At 40.7% G+C, this 22365-nt stretch overlaps 1 protein-coding gene across 5 annotated transcripts in view; it reads right to left on the minus strand.

The window, feature by feature from the left end:
- Positions 1 to 22365, minus strand: part of LOC149019759 (metal ion-binding protein) — a 157576-nt gene that overhangs the window by 134876 nt on the left and 335 nt on the right. For 2 of the 5 annotated variants that reach the window (XM_089153729.1, XM_089153732.1), the window contains exons 2-4: positions 21969 to 22278; positions 5923 to 6054; positions 5643 to 5717 (exon numbers count right to left, since the gene is read on the minus strand). In XM_089153729.1, the coding sequence (XP_089009855.1) occupies positions 5643 to 5717; positions 5923 to 6054; positions 21969 to 22118 (357 nt within the window). In that variant the 5' untranslated portion in view covers positions 22119 to 22278. Of the gene's footprint in view, positions 1 to 5642; positions 5718 to 5922; positions 6055 to 21968; position 22365 lie in introns of those variants that run through there. The other 3 variants (XM_089153731.1, XM_089153733.1, XM_089153730.1) reach the window with 2 other exon arrangements.

Consider the following 22365-nt stretch of genomic DNA (forward strand, 5'->3'; position numbering starts at 1 on the left):
TAAGTGGTGGCTAACTCACCCAACTTGGCAGTGATTGCACGTAAAGTGCTCTCACAAACATGTTTTGCCACTAGGTGCGAGCATAACTGGAGCACTTTAAACCTCATTCACTTTTAGGTGTCAAGCGGCTAGAAGACCTTGTTTATGTGCACTATAATATGAGACAGAGAGAAGCATATTCAACAAGGTATGGAATGTGATAATGCCTCGATCAAGTTGGCTAACATCGATAAGGTGGAAAATGATGAAAAGAATCCCTTATTTGAGTAGATTAGGGACAAAGGTGAGCCATTGTTAAACAGGGGGAAGTCATTACAATGACCATATTGCAGAGGGATGGTTGTGGATGTGGATGACTTCTAGGCCACCAAGGGGAGAGTGCATGCACAGCTAACCCGTCCATTCATGCCACACCCCGATGCATTAATAAATACTGACGATGAGTTATTGTGGTCTGACATGGATGATGATGACACTTAGCCACCTACCTAGCTGAGGGGGTGGGGGTGGGGGGGGGGGGGGAGGCGATGGTGGGGATGATGAGGATGACGACGATGATAATGGTGGTGTCAGTGTTGGTCAAGCATCAGCTGAACCCAGCTGTTGATTGAGTTCTCAACCTGAGAAAATACCAGTTGGGATAAGGTTCACAAGGGAGTCTCAGTTCACACATACAACACATGATAGAGATCATGGTGCACGTACATACAACAGTTGCAGACAAAACTGTAGACATAAGGATCACACGTCGTATAGATCTCAATCTCAACTGGATATCGCCAACATGGCAAGCTCAATGGGATCCGTGAGATTGGATGAGCCTAGAGGTAAAGGATCCGGATACTAAAGACCATCATCATTCTATGATTCCAAGTCCAAGGACAGTGGCATGGAGACCATAGGATCTACACCATACGAGGGTTATGGATATAGACATGGTGGAGCACATGGCGGAGCTGTTGAATATGGCATGGGGGATCATCTGATGATTCCAATAGTATGTCTACATATGGGTGATGTAAGCAAGCCAACCCCCTTCTCCAATCAATAAATTGGGCCCAAGAACCAAGCCCATCAGCACACCGAGTGGGCTGGCCAAACCTACTTAATTTGGTCCTTTTTCACTTCTTTTGGGACACTTGACTGATCCAGTAATTTTTTTATATTTTTGTGAGTCCATATCTAATTTTATGTTTTTCAATTGAGTTAGGCATTGAGAGACCTAGTCAGAAGTAAAGTCCCAGTCAGAGGTGGAGTCCCAATTGGAATCAATTTTAAAGTGAGATTCCTTTTGGATAATTAGTTGTTAACTTTGCAATTTATTTTCTTAAAGATTCCTTTTTAGTGGTTTTTTAATTTATGTGGTTGTATAAGGGATCCTAGTCTATAAAAGATCCCCTAGTTGAGTCAAGTTAGGTTTCCTTGTTTAAGTCCAAGTCTTTTCCCTCCAAGTGTAAGCCTATTTAAAGCCCCCCTCTTTGTAAACAGACAAGTTGAATTGAATAAACAAAATCAGAATCTTGAGGGAAACCAAGTCATGGCTTCCTTGGGAGTACCAAGGCAGTTGTTGAATGTCTTCATCTCCAATTTCAGCAAGGTTCATCCATCTTCCAGCAGCAATTCAACACTACAGCAGCTTCCTAACCCTAATCCAGTAAGTACATCCCCACCCCTCTCCATTCCAGCCCCTCCTCTCTCTTCCTTAGACCATGACTCCCTCCCCCACACTTCCTCCATCCATCACAGACCACACAGCCCCTCCAAACCCTGCGGCAACCCCTCCCCAGCCCTTTCTCTCCCTTCCACCCCTTCCCCCAACCCTCTCTTTTCTTGATCTTGCAGCAGTTCTGAAATTTCAGAACAGAACAGAAAGAAAGAAATAGAGGAAAAGAAAGATCAAGAAAAAGAGAATAGACCCAAGATCCTTCGAAGAAACCCAACCAAGATCAACCAAACCCCTATAACAGCCCACATCTTTTCCCTGTTCAGTCCTAAGCCTCCCGAGGCTCAACCATAGGCTTCCCTTTCCATCCTAGGGTAAGTCTAGTTATCTCCAGACCATCCCATACTGATCTGTTAAAACCTTAACTTTATTTTCTTCCCAATTTCTTCTAATCCATTTAGGTTTTGTTAATTGAGGTTTCCCCATACCTTTCCCAATACCCTAGTCAACCCAAAATCCATCCCATCTTTGTGATTGTTAAAACCCTACTTATCCCAAACCCATCCCATATTAATATTGTTGCTTCCTCCCATCACTATCCCATTCATGGATGGTTGAATGCATAATTTCCAATAAAACACTCCCATATTATTTCTTTGTCGTCTGATGACTCTAGTTCACAAGAAGAGGATCCTAGAGTAACCCTAATTTTAGGGATTTAATTTCACATCTCAAAACCTTAAAATCTTGGTTACATCGATGTGTATGGGGATGGATCAGGTGCATGATTTGTGGACTCCATCTTTGGATATCCATCAAACCTAGTTGGGCCAATTCAACCATCATCATCAGGTTACAGTCTATTCCCTGATGGCATTCCCTAGGCTGGGATTTCTAGCATATCCTGATGATGACACCTATAGAAGGACAATGTCAAACTACCTGATCAAGTATTCCAAGACTACAAGATGGGATGCTTTTGTCCAGTATTAGCAATTGATCAGATCAATCCAGTACTATGCGTCTCAAGGGATGGATCCACAAAGGAACTCAACTTGGACTTGAGTGAAGATGACAGCTATGAGTTGCTTTTTGGTTTTACTTTGTGGCTATTATATTTGTAATTTTGTATAAAACATTTATAGTATGCAACACAATTTGTTAAATTTTACAAGTCTTTTATTTGTCGGAACCTGTCAAGTACACTAACACTTGAAAGATAACTCCTTACTGGTTTTTGTTTTTAGCAAAATACCTATGTTATTTGTGCTTTAAATATGTTGTATGCAACAAACAAGATCAAAAAACCATGAAAACAGAGCCAAAACCAAGGATCAAAATTACCTGGGCAGATTCCCAAGTTTCCACCAAGATGCTCGAAATTTTGACCCCATCTTGATTTCAAGCCTGGTTTAAACTGGCCTTGAAACCGAGATTTTAAACCCTGATTATAGCTATGAATATCTCCTTTATTCTTGAAAACCGGGCTCTAATGCTTCTCCTCTATTAAACTGACATTTTCCTTCTGCTCAAAATCTTATTAAACAACTTAGTCAACCAAACTAGCCTGTAGGTTCCAAAGCTCTTCCATACATCTACTGGTATTTCACCAAGACCTTGCGCCTTGCCTACTTTGGATATCATAATTTTTCGTGTATATGTTCGAAAATTGGTGTCACGGTGAATGTTGTAATCTCCCTTCCAACATTATTTCCATATTATATGGTAGGAGGGATTTAAACTCAATGGATCTCCCATATCCACCCCTTCTTCTTTCGCAGATACTTAGACGTCTTCCTTCTTTGTACCTTCTGAAAATGCTAATCTATTATATATCCTTGTTTGGCTGAGTGAATAATGGGTTAAAGCACGAAAAGGCTTAACTTTGCTGGTACACGAGGATAAGATAGTAAGATAGGATCTGCTCTTAGTCCTGTTTTCCCCGCCAGAAAAAACAAACCAAATCAGCATCCTCACGGCTTTTTACTACTTCAAACAATATTCATGGCTTTTCCCCCTTCAGCACCACATGCATAGAAGAAAATTCGACTGAAATTTCGACAATTTCAGTCGAAAGGTCTGCTTTTTTCAAAAACAAAACGACTTCCAATGATTTCAGAAAAGTGTCAAATTTCGACCGCAATTTCGACCATTTCAACATTCCAACTTATTTTTCCTTAGTTTTTGTTGATTTCTATTCCATTTTCACCTAATTTCCACAATTCCTTTGCCTTCAAACAACTCTTTTCCTACACTTCATATTTTGCCTCCAAACACCTCCAAAGCCACAACAGCTACAAAGGAAACTCTGACAACAATAGAATGTGAAGCATGAACCGTACCCCAGTTCCAAACTTCCCCTTTTTTTATTTTTGTTTTGTTCATGTCTTAAATGATCTTGTATTGCCTTGAAATTAATATATGTTTAGCCTAGGACTATGATCTATGATTATCTTTTGTTAAACTTGTCGTTTTATTATTTGCTACCATTTTTCCATTTTCTGATTTTAATAATTATCTTCTAAAATTATGTATTTTTATTTTATGTATATATGATATATAGGCTTCAACTTAATATATGTGAGACACCATCACTTAATCTAGTCGGTCATTTTATTTTGTTGACTTGTTGTATATATAACCATTCTACCAAACAATTCATGTATGATGATGATTTTATGCCTGTATGCAACACAGTTTGCACTTGTCGGAACCAGTCATTTGTTAGTATACTTGAATGATAAATTTTCATGGTTTTTTTGGCAAAATACTAGTTCCATTGTGTTTATTATGCTTAAAATAGGTAGTATGCAAGAATCCAAATCATTTTGAGTCCATATGAGGCCCGAAATTGAAGTTCCAATTTCCGAAAGGAAAAAAAAGTGTCCACTTTTGACCGAAATTACAACTGAAACATCGAAATTTCAGCCTTTTACAAGGTCGAAATTCCTGTTTCCGTCGATTTTTCTTCCTTGGCCACGGGTAATATTCACTAGTAATTTTTCCTATCATTCAACCATTGTCTTGGGCCCACCACAACACAATTTTGATTTCTCATTCTCTTTCATCACCTCAAAGCAATCGGCATAAAAGACCTTCCTTGACTCACAATCGTTGAACCCCATCAGCTCTTTATCTTTGATAAAATCCCCACATTTGACTGCCACAAGTGAAGACTCCTCACCTAGCTGAAATTCCTTCCACTCCATACGTCCTCCTCTGGCTTCCATCAAAATCTCCGTTATAGAGTCCTCTTCTGAATGAAGTTCCTCAATAATTTTCAAATTTCCGCTAGCTTCTCTCTATTCCAGCTGATAATCCTTTGATTAAATGAATATCCTTATCCCCATAGAATCCTTCCATGTTAGAATAAAATGGCGAATTCGGTGTTGAAGGCTTCAACACAAGCAGAGTCAGTGGGGGGGGGGGGGGGGGGGCAATTTTCCTACGAAGGCTTAGCCCTACAATTTTGTTGAGATCCTTTACGGTACCTTGACCTTGGGTTACAATTGTGGACTAGTGTTCCCAACGACCCTTGGCCTAGGCCCGTCCCTATCCTAACACGTTAGAATCACAACCAATTATTGCGGTAGGTGTAGGGTCCCTCCCACCGAGAATATCCTATCTTCCTTTATCTCCACCTCTTGCCAAGTTCTCCTCGAGCTGCTTGCCACAAGTAATTAAGCCCTTCATTCAGCGCCTCCTCCACATCAGATTATTTTGTATCCAATAATATCTTTCGAATGATTTGACTAGTTATAAGGCTAAACTCAAGCTTATACATCACACACCTAGGACTTCAACTCCTTTAACACTGAGTTAGCCATCAAGTAAAGACTTAGCATGAAATTTCTCACATAAGAATATAAATGCAAAGCTATGGTTAAACAAAATGTTTAAAAGAAGGGTTAAAGGCATATATATTAACGAAAACACATGCCTTTGAAAAATGAAAAAGGTTTCTCTTAGTGTACATTACCGTGTACTCAAGATTGGAGAAGGGCCTCTCTACATCACGCAAAACGAATGGACGGCCATTTATGTACACCACCTGCTTTGTTTATTATTAAGCAACACCACATGTACTGAATTCAGAAAACTCAAAACCAATATTATCCAAAAAGATCCCAATATCACTGAAAAAAACATAAATGTTCACAAATGCTTCCAGAAGCAGCAAAAATATCAGAACTTGCCAAGTGATAAAATCCACATTCCACTAGATTCAGTTTCAATGCAAAGCAACTACATAGCCTTACCGGTTCTTCTCGAAGGTTATGCCAGAGCACTTGTGTTTGCTTGCCCTTTTGTTGTGCCCCAATATGATTGAGTACATTTCGAATACCATCAATAGTAGGTATTGCAACACCATGAACACGTAACGAGTCCGCCTAATGTATCATTAATAAAATAGAAATGAATTAAATAAGATATGACCAAGCAGAGGAATTTTCAACCTTTTCAGAGGCTTGGCAGAGCATGAATGATGCAGAATTACACACACACAAAAAAAAAAAAAAAAAAAGAAGAAGAAGAAGAAGAGAGAATTGTGGTTTGATATATCTCAGACACATTAACAAATTGCAGGTTTGCTTCAAGAGATTGGGTTCATCTGTAGCACAGGATGCACAAAATATGCATCAAATTGAACTAAATTACATGATACTACCATCATCAGCAAGTGGATATTAAAGCTACACATCAGTAACTGAATAACCATGGATGATCCACACTGGATTCAATAGCATTCATCAAGAAGTATGGCTCCAATGGTATTTTACCACGGGAAGGGCTGTATGATTACCACCACCTGAACAATGTCTGGTATAGTCAATCTCTCCCTCTTGTTGCTTTTGCCAAGACTTCGAAACTCAAAGCTTGCCCTCAAATCCTGGAACACTTCCTCTTTCAAGAGTATTGCCTAACTTGTAACCTCTTGCCACTCCTTGCCTGCATCCAATCCCTTCTCCATTTGAATCCTCTTGATCCCTCCCTTGCTGAAGAAGAAAAATCCATCTCTTTGGAGCTGATCTCCATCAGATCTTACAAAGAAAGCTTTCTTCACCAAAAGTCTAGGATCAAGTGGCTTCAGCTTGGAGACGCAAACTCCTTTTTTCACCGCTCGCTCAAAGCTTGTCACAACTGCCACTTGATGTAAACTGGTCCCAGCAGCTGCAAAGGGCCTAGGGTTACTTCCTAGCTTCTATTGGAATCATGGTAGGAAATATCGGCGAAATATCCCCGAAACTAGGCAAATTTCAGTATGCCGCTACATGGCAACACAAAACACCTAGGGGAAACTGACATTCCCTAAAGTCGGTGACATATTGCCAAAACATTGGCAATATGTCACCCAATGGTCGATATTTCCTTTTTTAAACCGAACTTCCGCCGAAATGAAACTTTCTCCACAACTTCTCTCTCCTAGATTTTCTTGATTCTTGCTATTTTTCCATCAATCTTCAACATCTAGGCATGGATCTTCTGTGATCGTTGCCAGCAAACACGTGCATTGCGTCGATCAAGAGGAGTCACACTCGATTTTTGGAGATCTTAATCTTAGAGGTAACCACAGTTCTCCAAACTTATTTTTTACAAAATGAATGTTAAAATGTTGTTGGACGGGTATTAGTTAAAAGTATGCTGAACACCGTGGACCGATTTACGAACTCACGGTGTCCTTTTTTTTTTTTTTTTTTTTTTTTTTTGCCTACTTATTTTTAGGGCATCAAAAATTGTATTTTCCTACACTAAAGATGCAACAGAAATACACGATATATGTCTTGTATGGTTAGCTCCCAGTCTGAGTCAAAGACATGATGATGACAACGATGATGATAGAAGTGGTGGTGACCATGAGAGTCATGAGACCACAGGTGAGGGGGATGACAACGATGGTCATGGTGGTGGAGGAGGACTTTAAGAGTGTTTACCTATTCCATTACCAGAGACACAGCTGCCCCCCAGAGATATACCGGGGTGTCTCACTTCACACATGCCACACAAGATCAAGATCATGGTGGGGAGGCACATCGTGGTCATACTACAATGTACAGCCGGAAGGGGAAGGGCCAGGGGAAGCCCCATAGACATGGTAAAGAGGATGACACCCAATCATACGGATCGTGCGGTTCTTTCCTGCATCCTGCAGATTGAGCAAACAGCTTGACATGCATGATGGGATCCATAAGCTTGGGTGAATCTACAAGCTCCACATCTACTTATGGGGCTTATGGACATTATGGTATAGGTATTCCTTCCAGTGGTTTGTACTATGGGCACAGCGATGGATATTATGAGCATAGTCTCTTTGGGCCAAACTCAGCTGTAGAGTCCATTTTCAGCTGGGCTATAGTAACACAATATGCACAGGCACCAGCAGCACCACCACAGCCATAGGACAAATTCCCTAGCCCTATTCTCATTTCCATTAGACAGGATTCTTGAGGCTGTGGATCACAACCATTAAAGAGCTGCACTTCAAGACTATCTGAACAACCATTAGCAAGGAATGACATGGGTTCAACGTGTACATTGGTTGGGGGAGAGGATGATATACAATACGATGGAGCATCAGCAGGAGATGGATCCACCTAGGCACAATACTTGGTATTAAGATGAGGGGATGACTAATATGTACTTGCCTACACTTGTATACTTGTACCTGTACACTTGACTACTTGTATAATGAATTTGAGCAAATTGCACCGGCACCCCAAAATGGACGCCTTAAAGCACTGACACCCCACTTCATGTTTGAAAAACACAGAGACCCCCAAATTGGATTTTCATTGGACACATTAGTCCAATTTGTCACTGAAAACTGTTAAATCACTGTTTATTTTCTTCCAATTTCAAAAATATCCCCATAATAAATAGTGACTTAACGGTTTTCAATCAAAAATTGGACTAATATATTCCAATGAAAATCCAATTTTGGGGTCTCTGTGTTTTTCAAACATAAAGTGGGGTGTCAGGGCTTTAAGGCCACCATTTTGGTGTGCCAGGGCAATTTGCTCAATGAATTTTAGTAGTTCTCTTCTTTCTGAAAGTTAATGAAGATCTTCGTGTTCTCTTGCATCATTTGGAATTTGGATATTTACATTTGTCTAAATTTATGTTCCAAACTTCCAATTTCACCCTCATAAAGCCGAGCATGTGCTAATTAAGAACAGCCCTTTAGGTTAGGTTTTAAGCCAAAATGACACTCCCAGTGTTTTTATTGAAACATTCTCACATTTCAGCAAAATGAGTACCTGGCGAAACCCGAAGTTTCAGCAAAATTTGTATCTTGGTTGGAATCCCTAGTTTCAGCCTACTTATTGTTAGGACTCCGTATCTACTCTTAGATTTCAAATCAGATCTTTCTGGAGTAAGATTTGAGAAAGCCCTTGTTTAAGTAAGAGTCTTTAATCAAGTCAGACTCATTCTCAGAATTAGAGTCTTTTTTTTTTGGATGGATGAATAAAATCATTACCCCGAAGGGGGGAAAAGAATTAGAGTCTTAGTTTGAAATCAAGTTGGCTTATTAAGCTGAGTCCTAGTGTGTTTCTTTTAAAGGCTATAAATAAAGCTCCATCCTCTGTAACTGCAAGTTGAATTGATTAATAAAACTCAGAATTGACCTTGGATGCAAGAGAGGAAGTTATGGGTTTCCTCAGGGAGACCTGCAGCATCTTTTGAGTGACTGTTTCTGCAGTTCTTCTTCAATTCCAACATCCTTCTTCAAGTACAGCAGCCATTAACCATCTACAAGTAAGTAAACAACAACCCCAGCCCTTCCTAGCCCTCTTCCCCATGTCCTAACCTACCCGCAATTTCTCCCACCTCTTCTTCTTCCCTAAAGCAGCAGCATACTCCCACCCCTTCAACCCTAGATTCCCTAACCCTTTCACCCCCTCCTTTCCACTATAGGATCACACCCTTCCCTAGACCTAGTCCTCCTCCTAGATTCCCCAATAACCCATCCTCTATTAGGTTTTAGAATTTTCTGCAATTCATCTTCAACCTCTAGAAACCCTAACCAAAGTTGACTAGCAACTCTATAACTCCCAAATTCCTCAACCAGACTTCAAACCATTTTAGGATTACCATCTCTGCTCCCATTCTAACTTCCCATAATCCTAGTTGACTTCCTTAAGAGTCCTAACCCAAGTAGGAAGCTTCAAGCCAAACCCAAAGCCATTAGGATTAACCTGAAATTATAAAAGATCAACAACAGCCCCTCCCCAACCTAACCGAAACCCTGGAACACTATTTTTTGAACCCTAACATTAACATTCAGTACTGAAAAATACAAGACACAAGCAGCCGAACCTTACATCCTTCCATTCAATCCAAACCCTAATTCATAAATTCAGGCCTGAAACTATCATTACAGGAAGGATTCACTTCTGAAATCCCAAGTCCCTCCACCCTAACCTTCACGGAATTCTTCTAGCCCATTACTTAATCCTTGTAAACCCTAAATTCTCCAATTATCCTTCATTCAAAATCACCTACAACCCTAGAAGAGTGCTGGTTCTTAAGAGAGAGGACCCTAGAGTGAGGAAAATCCTAGGGCAAATTTCCAACAGACTGGACACTAGAATTTGGTTTGCATCAATTTGGTATTAGAGCTATGGATGAACCAGCAATTGCCAGGCAACTTAGGAACACCCAAAAGACCCAGAATGAGATGCTAACACAACAACAGGGATTGGCAACTAAAGTGCAAGACTCATCTATCAGAGTCACCAACTTAGCACAGATTCGATGAGATGATCCAATACAGACTCCAACACCAGCCCAAAGGCTAAACTCAGAGATTTATGTACCTAAATCGTGGAGAGAACAATGGAACCCAGAGATACAGAGATGAAACTGAAAGAAAGGCTTATCACCCAAGGGCTTATAGAGATGATAGACACAGGAATGGCCACATCCAAGAATTAAGGAAAGACAACCCAATGTTTGACAAATATGATACGGAGGAGAAGCCACATTACAGACAAAATCAAACCCTAACCATCTTGGAGGAGCACATTTGATCATACTTCACTAGAGGCCAAGGTCAGAGAAGAGGTGGAAACCACCATTGGGTAAGGATAAAGTTAAAAGACTTTAATGGATCCCTAGACACTCCCCAACCGAAGTTTTTTATGACCGGGGAGCTGCCCAAGATAAATTATTTTGACTGTTATGAGCTATCAAAATATAGGAAGATGAGATTAGCAAAGACCAAACTTGTAGAGCTGCCCGGGATTGGCGAAACACCATGGAAAGGGAATTGTATTATGAGGGTAACGAGCTTACCACTTGGAACCAGATGAGGAGAAAATTGACTTAGAGATACCTAATCGACATTACAAAACCAAATTCCAAGAGCAATTCCATACACTATGTTATGTGCCGAATGGAGCCCCAATTTGGGGTATGGGCACTAGATTGGGCCAGCCTAGTATGGGATAGGTTAAAGGGCTCACACTGGTCAAATACTGAACATTTGGTATCAGAGCTAACACCACATCAAGGGTTCGAACCTTAAAAAGGGCTACCTAAGAGAGGGCTACCAATAGTAGGGTGAAAGCTGCTAAGAAAGGGTTACATGCCACCAAACCGAGGGAATAAAGTGCAGCAACTTAGAGAGGGCTACCTACTGCCATAGTGAAAGCTACCTAGAGTGAGAGTTGTCAAGGACAACAATTGCCAAGCGTAGAGGTATTTCGTGTGCCTAATGGCGCCCAATTTGTTGTATGGGCACTAGATCAAGCCAACCCAATATGGGATAGGTTAAAGGGCTTAACTAAGCTCATTCCATCAGTTTCGGAGCTTTTGGCACACTGGTCAAGTACCTAACACACTAAAACACTGGACCAAGTCGTGGTCGATTACATATAACAATTTGATTGATTAGCCTCTAGGATAGGGACTCGAGAAAGCAAACTACATATCATAACTCAATTCCCGGCGGGTTTGAAGCATGGAAAAAATTTCAGTCAAAATTACCAAAATTTCGGCCAAAATATCCGTAAAATTTGAAAATGAAATGATACTCCAAGAATTTCCCGAAAGTTCAAAATTTTGACCATTTCGCAAGTTTCAACCGAAATTTCGCAGGTTTCGACAGAGAAACTTGTTTTTCCTTGGTTTTTGTAAATTTATATCACATTTTTACCTAATTTCCACAACTACTTTACCTTCAAACACCTCTTTTGCTCCTTTTTTTGCCTTCAAACACCTTTTAAGCCACAACAGCTACTCATGGGCCTAAGCCCAAACTACAAAAGAAACTTGTCGGCAACAAAATGTGGAGCATAAGCCATACCCAACAATTCCAAGCTTCTGTTTTTTCATTTTTGTTTTGTTCATGCCTTAAATGATCTTATATTGCCTTGAAATTAATATATGTTTAGCCTAGGACTATGATCTATGATTGTTTTGTAACTTTTGTTAAACTTATCTTTTTATTATTTGCTACCATTTTTTCATTTTCTGATTTTAATAATTATTTTCTAAATTTCACATATGCATACATGATATATGGGCTTGAACTTAATGCATGTGAGACACCATCACTTGATCTAGTTGATCATTGTATTTTGTTGACTTGTTGTGTATATAACCATTTTATCAAACAATTCATGTATATTGATAATTCTATGCATGTATGCAATACAGTTTGTACTTGTCGGAACCAATCATTTATTAGTATACTTGAATGATAACTTTTAAGTGGTCTTTTTGGGGGCAAAATTCTAGTTCTATTGTGTTTATTATGCTTCAAAAAGGTAGAAGGCAAGAAATCAGATGAAATGGAGGTCATATAAGGCCCGAAACTTATGGTCGAAATTTCAACAAAAAGAACTAGGTTTCCACCGAAATTTTGGTCGAAACCTGAAATTTTCGGTTTTTTGCTGGGCCAAAACTTAGGTTCCAACCGAAATTTTCTCCATGGTTTGAAGTATGATACACAGGTGGCCCTAGGTGTTACAAATATACAAGACCTCAAAGAGTTGTTTGACAAAGCCCTACATGTTGAGACATTATTTGCTCAAAAGAAGCAACCAAGTAAGAACTTTAGGAAGGACCACACCACCACCACCACCAAATCATATTATCCATCCACTCCAGTCCCTTCCAAAGTGTCAACCCTTGTCACAGTAAAAAGTAGAAGTCCAGGCTCGACAACAACCCAAGAGAATGATTCTACTTCCATGAGAGAGGACATTGCGCCAAATAGTGCCTTGAAAAAAGGGGAGTTGCAATGTCTTACACCAACCAAACAGACGAGGAGTAGTTTGTCCCCACTAGAGTCAAAGCTAAAGGAAGATTACCGGGAGGATTGTCTCAATCTAAAGTCCCATAATATTCTGCTTATAAAAAGGAGAAGACTAGGGAAGAAGTAGCATTTTCCCTTAAAGTAAGAGGACTACTTGCATAGACTATCATGGACAGTGGCAGTAGTGTCAACGTGATTTCAAAAATTTTTGTTAAAAGGGTAGGACTCAAGACAAAAAGCACCCCCAACCACACAAGGTCTCCCTCCTCGACAATGCCAGACTTGAGATAACATCCAGGTGTCTAGTTCTAATGACTCTTCACACTTATTCTAATGAGATTTGGTGTGACGTAGTACCTATGAAGTTTTCTAACATCATCCTTAGAAGAGCCCGATTATTCAACAATAATGTCACCATCACTTGCAGGGAGAACAAGTGTGTTTTTAGCATAGAGGCCAGAAGATCGTACTACTGCCTATGAACTTACCAGAAGAATCCAAAGAGATGAGCCTTAAGAACCAACCAGAAGGACTCGAACCTTAGTGAGGAAGTCTTTATGGTTCAATCCCATAAAGCTACGAATAAGTCCAAGAAGAGTCCAGAGGCTCCAGGAAAACATGAAGTTTAGAAGAAGACCCCCCCCCTTTCATTGGAGATGAATGCTTTCAAGAGGTGGCGAATTGATGTAATTGTTTTCAGGGGTTGCATAGGGCCTAGGGATACTTCCCCCCAAACCTTATGGCCCCAAAGTGAACTAGGGGTATTTTGGTCATTTTAATAAATTTCGTGGACTCCTATGTCAGGGTCACATTGAGTCAGCTAGTTGCTAGGACCCTAGATACACTTTTATTTTCTCATTTCAGTCATTATTTTGTGATTTATTGAAGAGTCCTTATCTAGGTGTGATTCCTAAGTCGTGTTGGAATCCCCAAGTTTCAATCTACTTCTTATTAGGACTCCATATCTTCTCTTAGATTTCAAATCAGATCTTTCTAGAGTAAGATATGAGAGAATTGTTGTTTAAGTAAGAGCCTTTAATCAAGTCAGATTCATACTTAGAATCAGAGTCATAGTTCAAAGTCAAGTCGGTTTCCTAAGTTGAGTCCCCGTGTGTTTTCTTTTAAAGGCTATAAATAAAGCATCCACCCTCTGTAATTGCAAGTTGAATTCATCAATAAAATAGAGAATCAAGTTTGGAGGTAAGAGGGAAGTCGTGGGTTTCCTAAGGGAGGCCTGCAGCATCTATTGAGCGATTGTTTCTGCAGTTTTTCTTCAATTTCAACATCCTTCAGCATACCACAAGCTCCCCCATCTCTTCTTCTTCCCTGCAGCAGTTCCCCCTTTTCAAACCTAGATTCCCTAACCCTTTCACCCCCTCCTTTAACCAATAGGATTGCACCCTTCCCTAGATCCTAGCCCTACTCATAGATTCTCCATTAAGACATCCTCCATTAGGTTTTAGAATTTTCATCAATTCATCTTAAACCTCTAGAAACCTTAAACCCTAAGTTAACTAGAAACCCTAAAACTCCCAAATTCCTCAACCAAACTTCAAACCCTTTTAGGATTAGTATCTTCCACTTCCACTCCCACTACCTTCCTCTAACCCTAGTTGACTTCCTTAAGAGTCCTAACCCAGGTAGGATACTTCAAACCAAAACCAAACCCATTAGGAATAACCTGAAACTATAAAACATCAACTACTGCCCCTCTCCCAACCTAACCAAACTCCTAGAACCCTATTTTTTTAAACCCCTAACTTAACATTCTGTTTTCTAAAAAGCAAGACAGCAGTAGCCGAACCTTACATCCTTCTATTCAACCCTAAACCCATTAAAGACTTAAATCTATTTCATAAATTCAGACCTCAAACTATCATTACGGCAAGGATTCAAGTCTAAAACCCGTCCCTCCATCCTAAGCCTGTCTGAGTTCTTCTAGGCTCATACCGAACCCTTGTAAACCCTAAATTCTCCAAGTATCCTTCACTCGAACTCTCAAAGTCACCTGCAGCCCTAGAAGACCAGTTCTTAAGAGGGAGGATCCTGGAGTAAGCCCAATTCCAGGGCGAAATTCCAACAGACTAAGCCCTAGAATTTGGTTCACATTACAACTCTATCCTGAACCTTCTCTCTTCTAATGGGCTCTAGATCCATGACACTTATTAGTATCAAGTGAGAACTGGTTTCCTTCTTCTCTTCTTTGCCACCCCACCCCCTTCTTTCCTTATTTCCCAATCTCCCATCCCCCATAATCTCATTAATAAGTTCATCCCGTCCTCCCTTCTTGACTCTCTTCAAGAAATTCCTTCCAACAGTAAGATCCTCTCCGTTATTAACTCCCATAAGCCTAACCATGCTCTTGGATTGGATGGTTTCAGCATGGGCTTCTTCAGAGCCTTGTGGAGTTTCATCAAAGAAGACCTCACCAAAGCTATCCGCAGTTTCCTCCTCAGCCCCTCCCAGCTCTCTTCCATCAACAACAGCTTTATCTGTGTCATTCCCAAGAAGCCTAGTGCCTTCTCCATCGAGGACTTCTAGCACATTTCTCTTTGCAACCTTCTCTATAGATTTATTGCCAAAATCCCTGCCAATCTAATCCGCCAATTCATTCCATCCCTTGTCAGCCAAAACCAATCCACCTTCATTGGGTCATGGCGTTGCTAACAATATCCTCCTCTACGCCAAGATTGTTTAGGGCTTTGACCGCTCATCACACTATCTTGCAATGCTCCTGAAATTTGACCTACACAAATCCTTCAATTCTCTCTCATAGAACTTCATCCTTGATGTCCATTCCTTATGGGCTCCCCTCTCCCCCCCCCCCCCCAAAAAAAAAAAAATCCATGTCCATTGTCTCGAAGCTTGCATCTCCATTCCCTTCTTCTCCATTATCACTAATGGCACTCCAGCGAGTTTCTTCCCTTCAAGTGTTGGTATCTACCAAGGTTGCCACCTTTCCCCTACCTTTTCTTTCTTGCCCTTGAAACCCCATTTCCCGTATCATCCAATCCAAAACAGACGAGCACCTCATCTCTCCTATTCCCAAGTGTGAAAATCTCAACCTCACCCATCTTACCTTTTCAAATGATCTCATGATCTTCTCCAAAGTATCATCCAATCCAAAACAGACGAGCACCTCATCTCTCCTATTCCCAAGTGTGAAAATCTCAACCTCACCCATCTTACCTTTTCAAATGATCTCATGATCTTCTCCAAAGTCTCTCACTCCTCCATTTCCTCCATCCTCTCTTCTCTTTCTCTCTTTGAGTCTCTCTGGGGTCTCCAGGTTAACCATTCTTAGCTGGTGCTCCTAACTCCACCAAAGCCTCCCTCTTGCAGCTTACAGGCTTCTCACTTTGCACCCTCCACATCTCCTACCTTGGTCTTCCCTTATTCTTGCTAGATTCACTAACCATCATTACTTTGACCAAATTCACAAGAAGCTCCAACTTTAAAAAGGCGAACTTCTCTCCTTTGTTGGACAACTATTCTTATCCAATCCGTCCTCTAGTTCTCCTACCTCTATTGGTGTGGTATCTTCTCTAATCCCAAAGTCACAATTAAAGCCATAGAATCCCACTTCTATGCCTTCCCCTAGAAAGGACAAGAATCCTCCATTTTCTCCATTGCATTAATTGGTCTTCCATTTGCCTCCCCAAATCTATAGGCGGCCTTGGGTTTCGGAAGCTTCGTGATTACAACAATGCTAGTCCAACTCATTTGGAAAGTCCAAAACTCCATATGCATCAAGTGAGTTCACTCCTACCTTCTGAGATCCAATTCAATTTGGACCATCTCATTGCCCCCCAACCCTTCTTGAGTCTAGAGGAAACTCCTCCTAAGACCGCTCCCACTCACTTCCATTTCCATTCATGTAGTGGACAGCTCGTCCACCTCCTTCTAGCTTGACCCCTAACACCCTCTGGGTATCCTCTTCAATCTCCTTGGACCTCGCGATGTTTATATGAGTCTTGCATCTTGAAATCCACTAGACTCTCTGTCTTTATCTCCAGGATTGTTCAGGTTCCATCATCCTCTCACCCCCTAAGTCTCACTCAAGTTTGGGCTAATCTTCCCCCTACCCATCCTCTTATGGTAGACCCATCTAGCACCCCTCCTCCTATTGCTTCTTTTCCACTTCCTCTTGGGTTCTGATATCCTTTTTGGGCACTACTATCAGTGACTTGGTAAGTTGGTGTTTGGTGCTACTATCTCACTTATGGAGGGAACAAAACCTTAGGAGATGGACATCTTACTCGAGATCTCTTGATGGGATTAGAAAAGCCACCTGCTTTGATGTGTCTACAAGACTTCAATTGATTCCCCACCGCAAAGTTCAAAATACCCCAACGAACAGGCTGATTATTGTTACCTCAGGTCTTGGTTCAGCTTTATCACCAGTAAGCCAGTTGTAATGTTTTTCTCCCCAGCCCCCAACCTCTCTTGTAGCCTAGTTTTGATTGCCTTAGGCTTTAGTTCTCTATAGGCTGTAGGCTCTATCTTTGTAATTTTCCCTCCCCTACGGGATCTTTTGATAATGGAATTCTTTATTCATTCCAAAAAAAAGGTCTAGTATACTAAGCACTACGCTTTCTAGTCCCTGGTATTCAACTTTAAATTTAAGACAGACCATCATTAATGGAAGCAAGTAGTCTCTTCAGTTTAGCAGGAGAAGATGGTTTTGAAATTCAAATATGGTACATAGCTCCATTAACTTTACCAACCTAACAAGCTGCCATTTTCAAATACAATCAAGAGAAGACCCTTTCTTTCTTTTACCAATCTGAGGTACAAAGGTGGCCAACACTAGCAAGGCCTAACAATAATTTGACAACCAAACCCATCTTCAATGACAGGGGAGACATATATGACTGCATGATACTCCTATTGTATTGATGGTGAAATAATGAAAGACAAAATGTAAATACTATCATAAGAGGATAATTTCAGGTGCAAAACTAAAACAACATCAGGCAAGGGATGCCACACATGCCATGGTAATTCTTGAGATGCCCAGGTCAATACATGAACACTGAGGGGATGGGATAGGAGGCAGATTAGGATAGAATTTGAGGAGGCAGTTCATGCAACACACCAAATCCACGAGGATTATGATAGTGATGATGAGCGATAACCCTTTGCAGACTAAGTCAGAGACTAGATATTCTCAACGGGCACATCTAAGTGGCACAGCCACCTTCCCTAAGTAGGGAGAAACAAAGACACCAGGGAAGTAGATAGCCTATCTAAAGCAAGCGGTTGTAGTAGCAGGGAAACAGGTCATTGAGGCAGCCTTTTCTTCCCCACAAAGGTCATGGAGTTAAACCACTAAATGTTCCACAACAGTAGGATCATGGTATCTACAAGAAAAAGGGAAACAGGAAAGGTAAATTAAAGGGAATGCAGGGTTATATGAGGGAGATGATTAAGGAGGTTGTTCTAGGTGGTCTTTTTCTATTTAATTTAACAGAAGAAGAAAAGCTGCCACACCTCCAAGAGGAGGGCAATAAAGGAGCTCAAGGAGCCCTGCTTCAGACAGAATGCTAATGGTTGAAAAGAGGAAGGGGGATCCCTCAGAAGGCTAATTCACACATGTTCCTAAGGGAGTCATAGAAGTTAGTTGCCTTTCCAGTTCAGGTGAGACAACATGAAGTGTGCAATAGAAGGAAGAAGAAGCGAGCAGTTTGAGAGTCGGTCTTGTAGGAAAGTGATTTCTCTCACACATATTTCATTCACTCATAAAGTCTGAAACATTATACCAACCTCCCTAGGGGGGTGAAAGGGGAAAAACAATCACAACTTAACCTGTCTAATAACAATGCAATAAATAAAGGATTCCCTACAGAATATAAACTCTCACTCCCCCCTAGCTGGAAAGTAATGTCATGGATCCCAGCTTTCAAAGAAGAATGTTAAACTGGCCAAGGATGAGACTTTAGGTGAAGATGTCTGCCACATGTATCCTTAATGAAGTGTTCACAATCTAAATGAACTTAGTTGTGTCATGCTGAACAAGATTATAAGCAATACTTATGGAAGCTTCGTCGTCATAGTAAAGCCTAATAAGGTAGTTGGTGTCAAATACCAACTCTTAGATCAACCTTCTAAGCCATTTAAGTTCTCACATCCCATGAGCCATAGCTCAAAATTCTGTTTAAGCACTAGGTCTAGCTACAACTGCCTGCTTTTACTCCTCGACGTAACCAGAATACCCACTACAATGGTGCAATAGCCTGATGTAGATCTTCTATTAGCATAGATCCAATCACAGTTCAAGAATCAAGATTTCGCAAAGTTGAGATCTCGCTCAAGGTCTCACTTTCGTGAGGTCTTGAGACGAGATCTAAGGCGAGTCTCATGAAATGCAAAATTTCGACTAAGATCTTGGTTCAACCCGAGATGTGAACCGAGACCTCAGTCCACCCATTCTTTTAAAACCCAAGTTTCAAGCGAGAGAGGTCAAGAACTCAAACTTGTCTCACCGAAAGCTTACCAAGTTCATTTTTTATCGAATTGTCACCTCCTCTGGCCAACAGATTCCCTAAGCCACAACAGCCATTCATAGGCCCAAGCCCAAACTGCAAAAGAAATCTTGAGGCCCAAACTGATATAAGGCCTCTACGAGCCCAGGGGCGCTTCCCCCTACAACCCCGCCGAGGAAGCCTCTCGGACCCCTCACCCGCTTGCCAGAGAGCGTGACCCCCACGCGTGTCAAGGGAAGGTCGTGTGCAATAGAATATGAAGCATGAGCCATACCCAACAGTTCTGTTATGAACTTATAATGGTTGTATTATTGTATTCTCGAGAGTCAAGAATGTGATTTTCTATTGTACTCATATAAGATGAAATTTTGATGGTATTTAAGCTAATTGATGTATCTTATCACTTGCTTTTCATTTACATGTCCTAATGGTTCTATATTTCAAGTTTTATAACCTTGCATATTCAATTCTGCAGCATTCTAGTTTCAAACTTAGGGTCGAGTTAAAATTCATACTTATGGTTGTTTTCTCACAAATCTAAGACCACCAATGTGTTTAGAAGGCCTAAAATAGGTTAAATACCAACTTTAAGCCCAACCTAACTTTAGAACCCCCCCCCCGAGAGATGGGCCCTCGAGTTCACTCGAGTTGGCTGAGGAAAAATACCAAATCTGGAGTGAGATCTCACCAACTTGAGCGAGATCTCGCTTTTTCTCAAGGGTGAAATTGCCGTAGAGGGCAAGATCTTGAACCTTGAAGCGAACCCAATCAACATCAGTATAGCCTTATCAACTGGTCAAGTTTGGCATCTAGGAGACCTTATCAAATATCTAATGATGCAACCCACAGCATCAAGGTGTTCACATGGAGCATAAATGAACTAACTCACCAAACTTGCTGCATATGTAATGTTAGGCCGTTTCAAGGAGAGGTAAATCAGTTTGACCACTATTTTGGGTAATTTATTGCATCAAGCAAAGAGGAACCACAAACTTCACTCGGATTATGGTTTTGGTCAATTGGAGAACCAAATGGTTTATGTGCCAACATTCTTGTCACCTTCAAGAGATCCAACTTGGTCAACTAAGAGGGGAGGTAAGTGATATTCACCCTTAAAAAAAAAAAGTTCTAAAGATGGGACCGCCAATGGGTCCAACATAGGCTCCACCCAATTTTGTGGTTTAAGAAACGTGCACCCCCGATGGAGAGATGATCCGGACTCTAAATGGCGGTTACAAAATGCCAAAATTATTGTGATGCAACATGTCCCTGAGAATATGACCCAACAAAAAAATGGTGCATGGCGGCATGAGTTTGGAAACGGAAACACATGGTGGGTAGAGGGAATATCATGTACGTGGGAGTTAGAGGTTTAAATCTGTTAAAGAGCTTGTGTAGAATTTCAATTCCACTCAAACACTCAACTGTTTCCAAGCCTTAGGTGAGTTAGAAGGACAAATTGTTGTGTGGAGGGTCCCGCACCACATATGGAGCCCAGAGTTGTCGTGCATGAAGTCCTTCTCATGGTCTCCATGATAGTTGTCGGAGCATGGAGTCCGCAACTTTCCCTGACAAATGTTGATCCCTTTCTTGAATCCTGATACTTCTATTCCTAAGAAGTAATTAAAAGGAACAAATCACTCTCCTTAAGATTGTATTGCCCCCTACAGGCACAAACCAAATTTACTTTCAAACTAATCTCAAAAGATATAACAGCCTTTACAAGCCCTCCCAAAAGTCCTTGCACTTGGCTTGAGGACCATGATGGTAGACAATTAGTGTTCAGCACTCAATAGAAGTCAAGAAAGTATGTTCTATGTGAAAATACAAGAGATAGCTTTTAGAGTGTTTGGAGCAGAAGAAAAAAGGTTATGGATTGCTTAAGAAGAAGCAAAACATACAACAAAAGAAGGACCACTTCTATAAACAGACTGACACCCTCTGAAAGCATTCATTAAATAAAATCTCAAGACTCAACCTTTTAAAAACTTGAATCCTAAAGGGCACCTTTAGACAAAACAGTGCATATTGTTGAATTCCTCTTTTAACCATTAAAATCACAGTCCAACGTCCAGAACATCTCAAATTCAAAACTGAAATCCCATCCAAAAGTTGCAAATTCTAGGGAGTTCCAAACTCCATGACAATCTAGAGGATGTTAAACTGGAACTGAAACCCCACATCCATACATACTCACAAAAGCTACAGATCAAGAAAACTAACAAGCAAACAATTTTTTCCCAAAGTTCAAAGTGTACGCATGTCAAAGGAAAGTCAGCAAAACGATGAAATGGTCAATCTAAGATCAACATAGTCCGAAAATAGTTGATGCATACATCATTACTATGGAATATGGATTCAATTTAAACAACTCTCTCTTGCAAATAGTGAAGGAACAAAAAAAAGACGGGAAATTGGAGGATTACAGTGAACAAAATCGACCATGGTTTACTCCTGCTCCCATATATATGCATACATTAATTTGGAGTAAACGAGTAACTAAATAAAATGCTGATTCTTTGCCATGCCTCTAATCAACCACGAAGAAGAAAAGAATAACCTGTCTGTAATTGGGGGCGCCGTCGATTTGTGGAGTTAATCGTTTATTTTGACAACCAGGGAAGTGGTCACTCTTGAGTATCGTTTTCTTTCCCAAAACGGATCCCACCCTCTGCTTCATAACCTGCTCCGGTTCTTTCTGTACCGACATCGTTAATTATGGATACCGAACAATCCGTGTTTCACCTCCTTTCTCTTTTTCTTTTTCTTTTCTTTTTTTTCTTTTTTTTAATTCCTTCCTTTATTTGTGTTTCTTCCCTATTTTGTTTGAAGCAGCAGCTAGGGCGAGTCCGCCAGGTAACAGCACAAACCTATATACGAATTTTCAGACCGATCAGCAAACTGTCATGGACTCATGGAAGGAAAAATGATAAAGAGAGAGCAGTTCCTGCTTCAGA

The sequence above is a fragment of the Hakea prostrata genome, chromosome 4 (genome assembly GCF_041222555.1).
Source record: "Hakea prostrata isolate BN-2017 chromosome 4, UWA_Hpros_2, whole genome shotgun sequence".
Lineage (NCBI taxonomy): Eukaryota > Viridiplantae > Streptophyta > Magnoliopsida > Proteales > Proteaceae > Hakea > Hakea prostrata.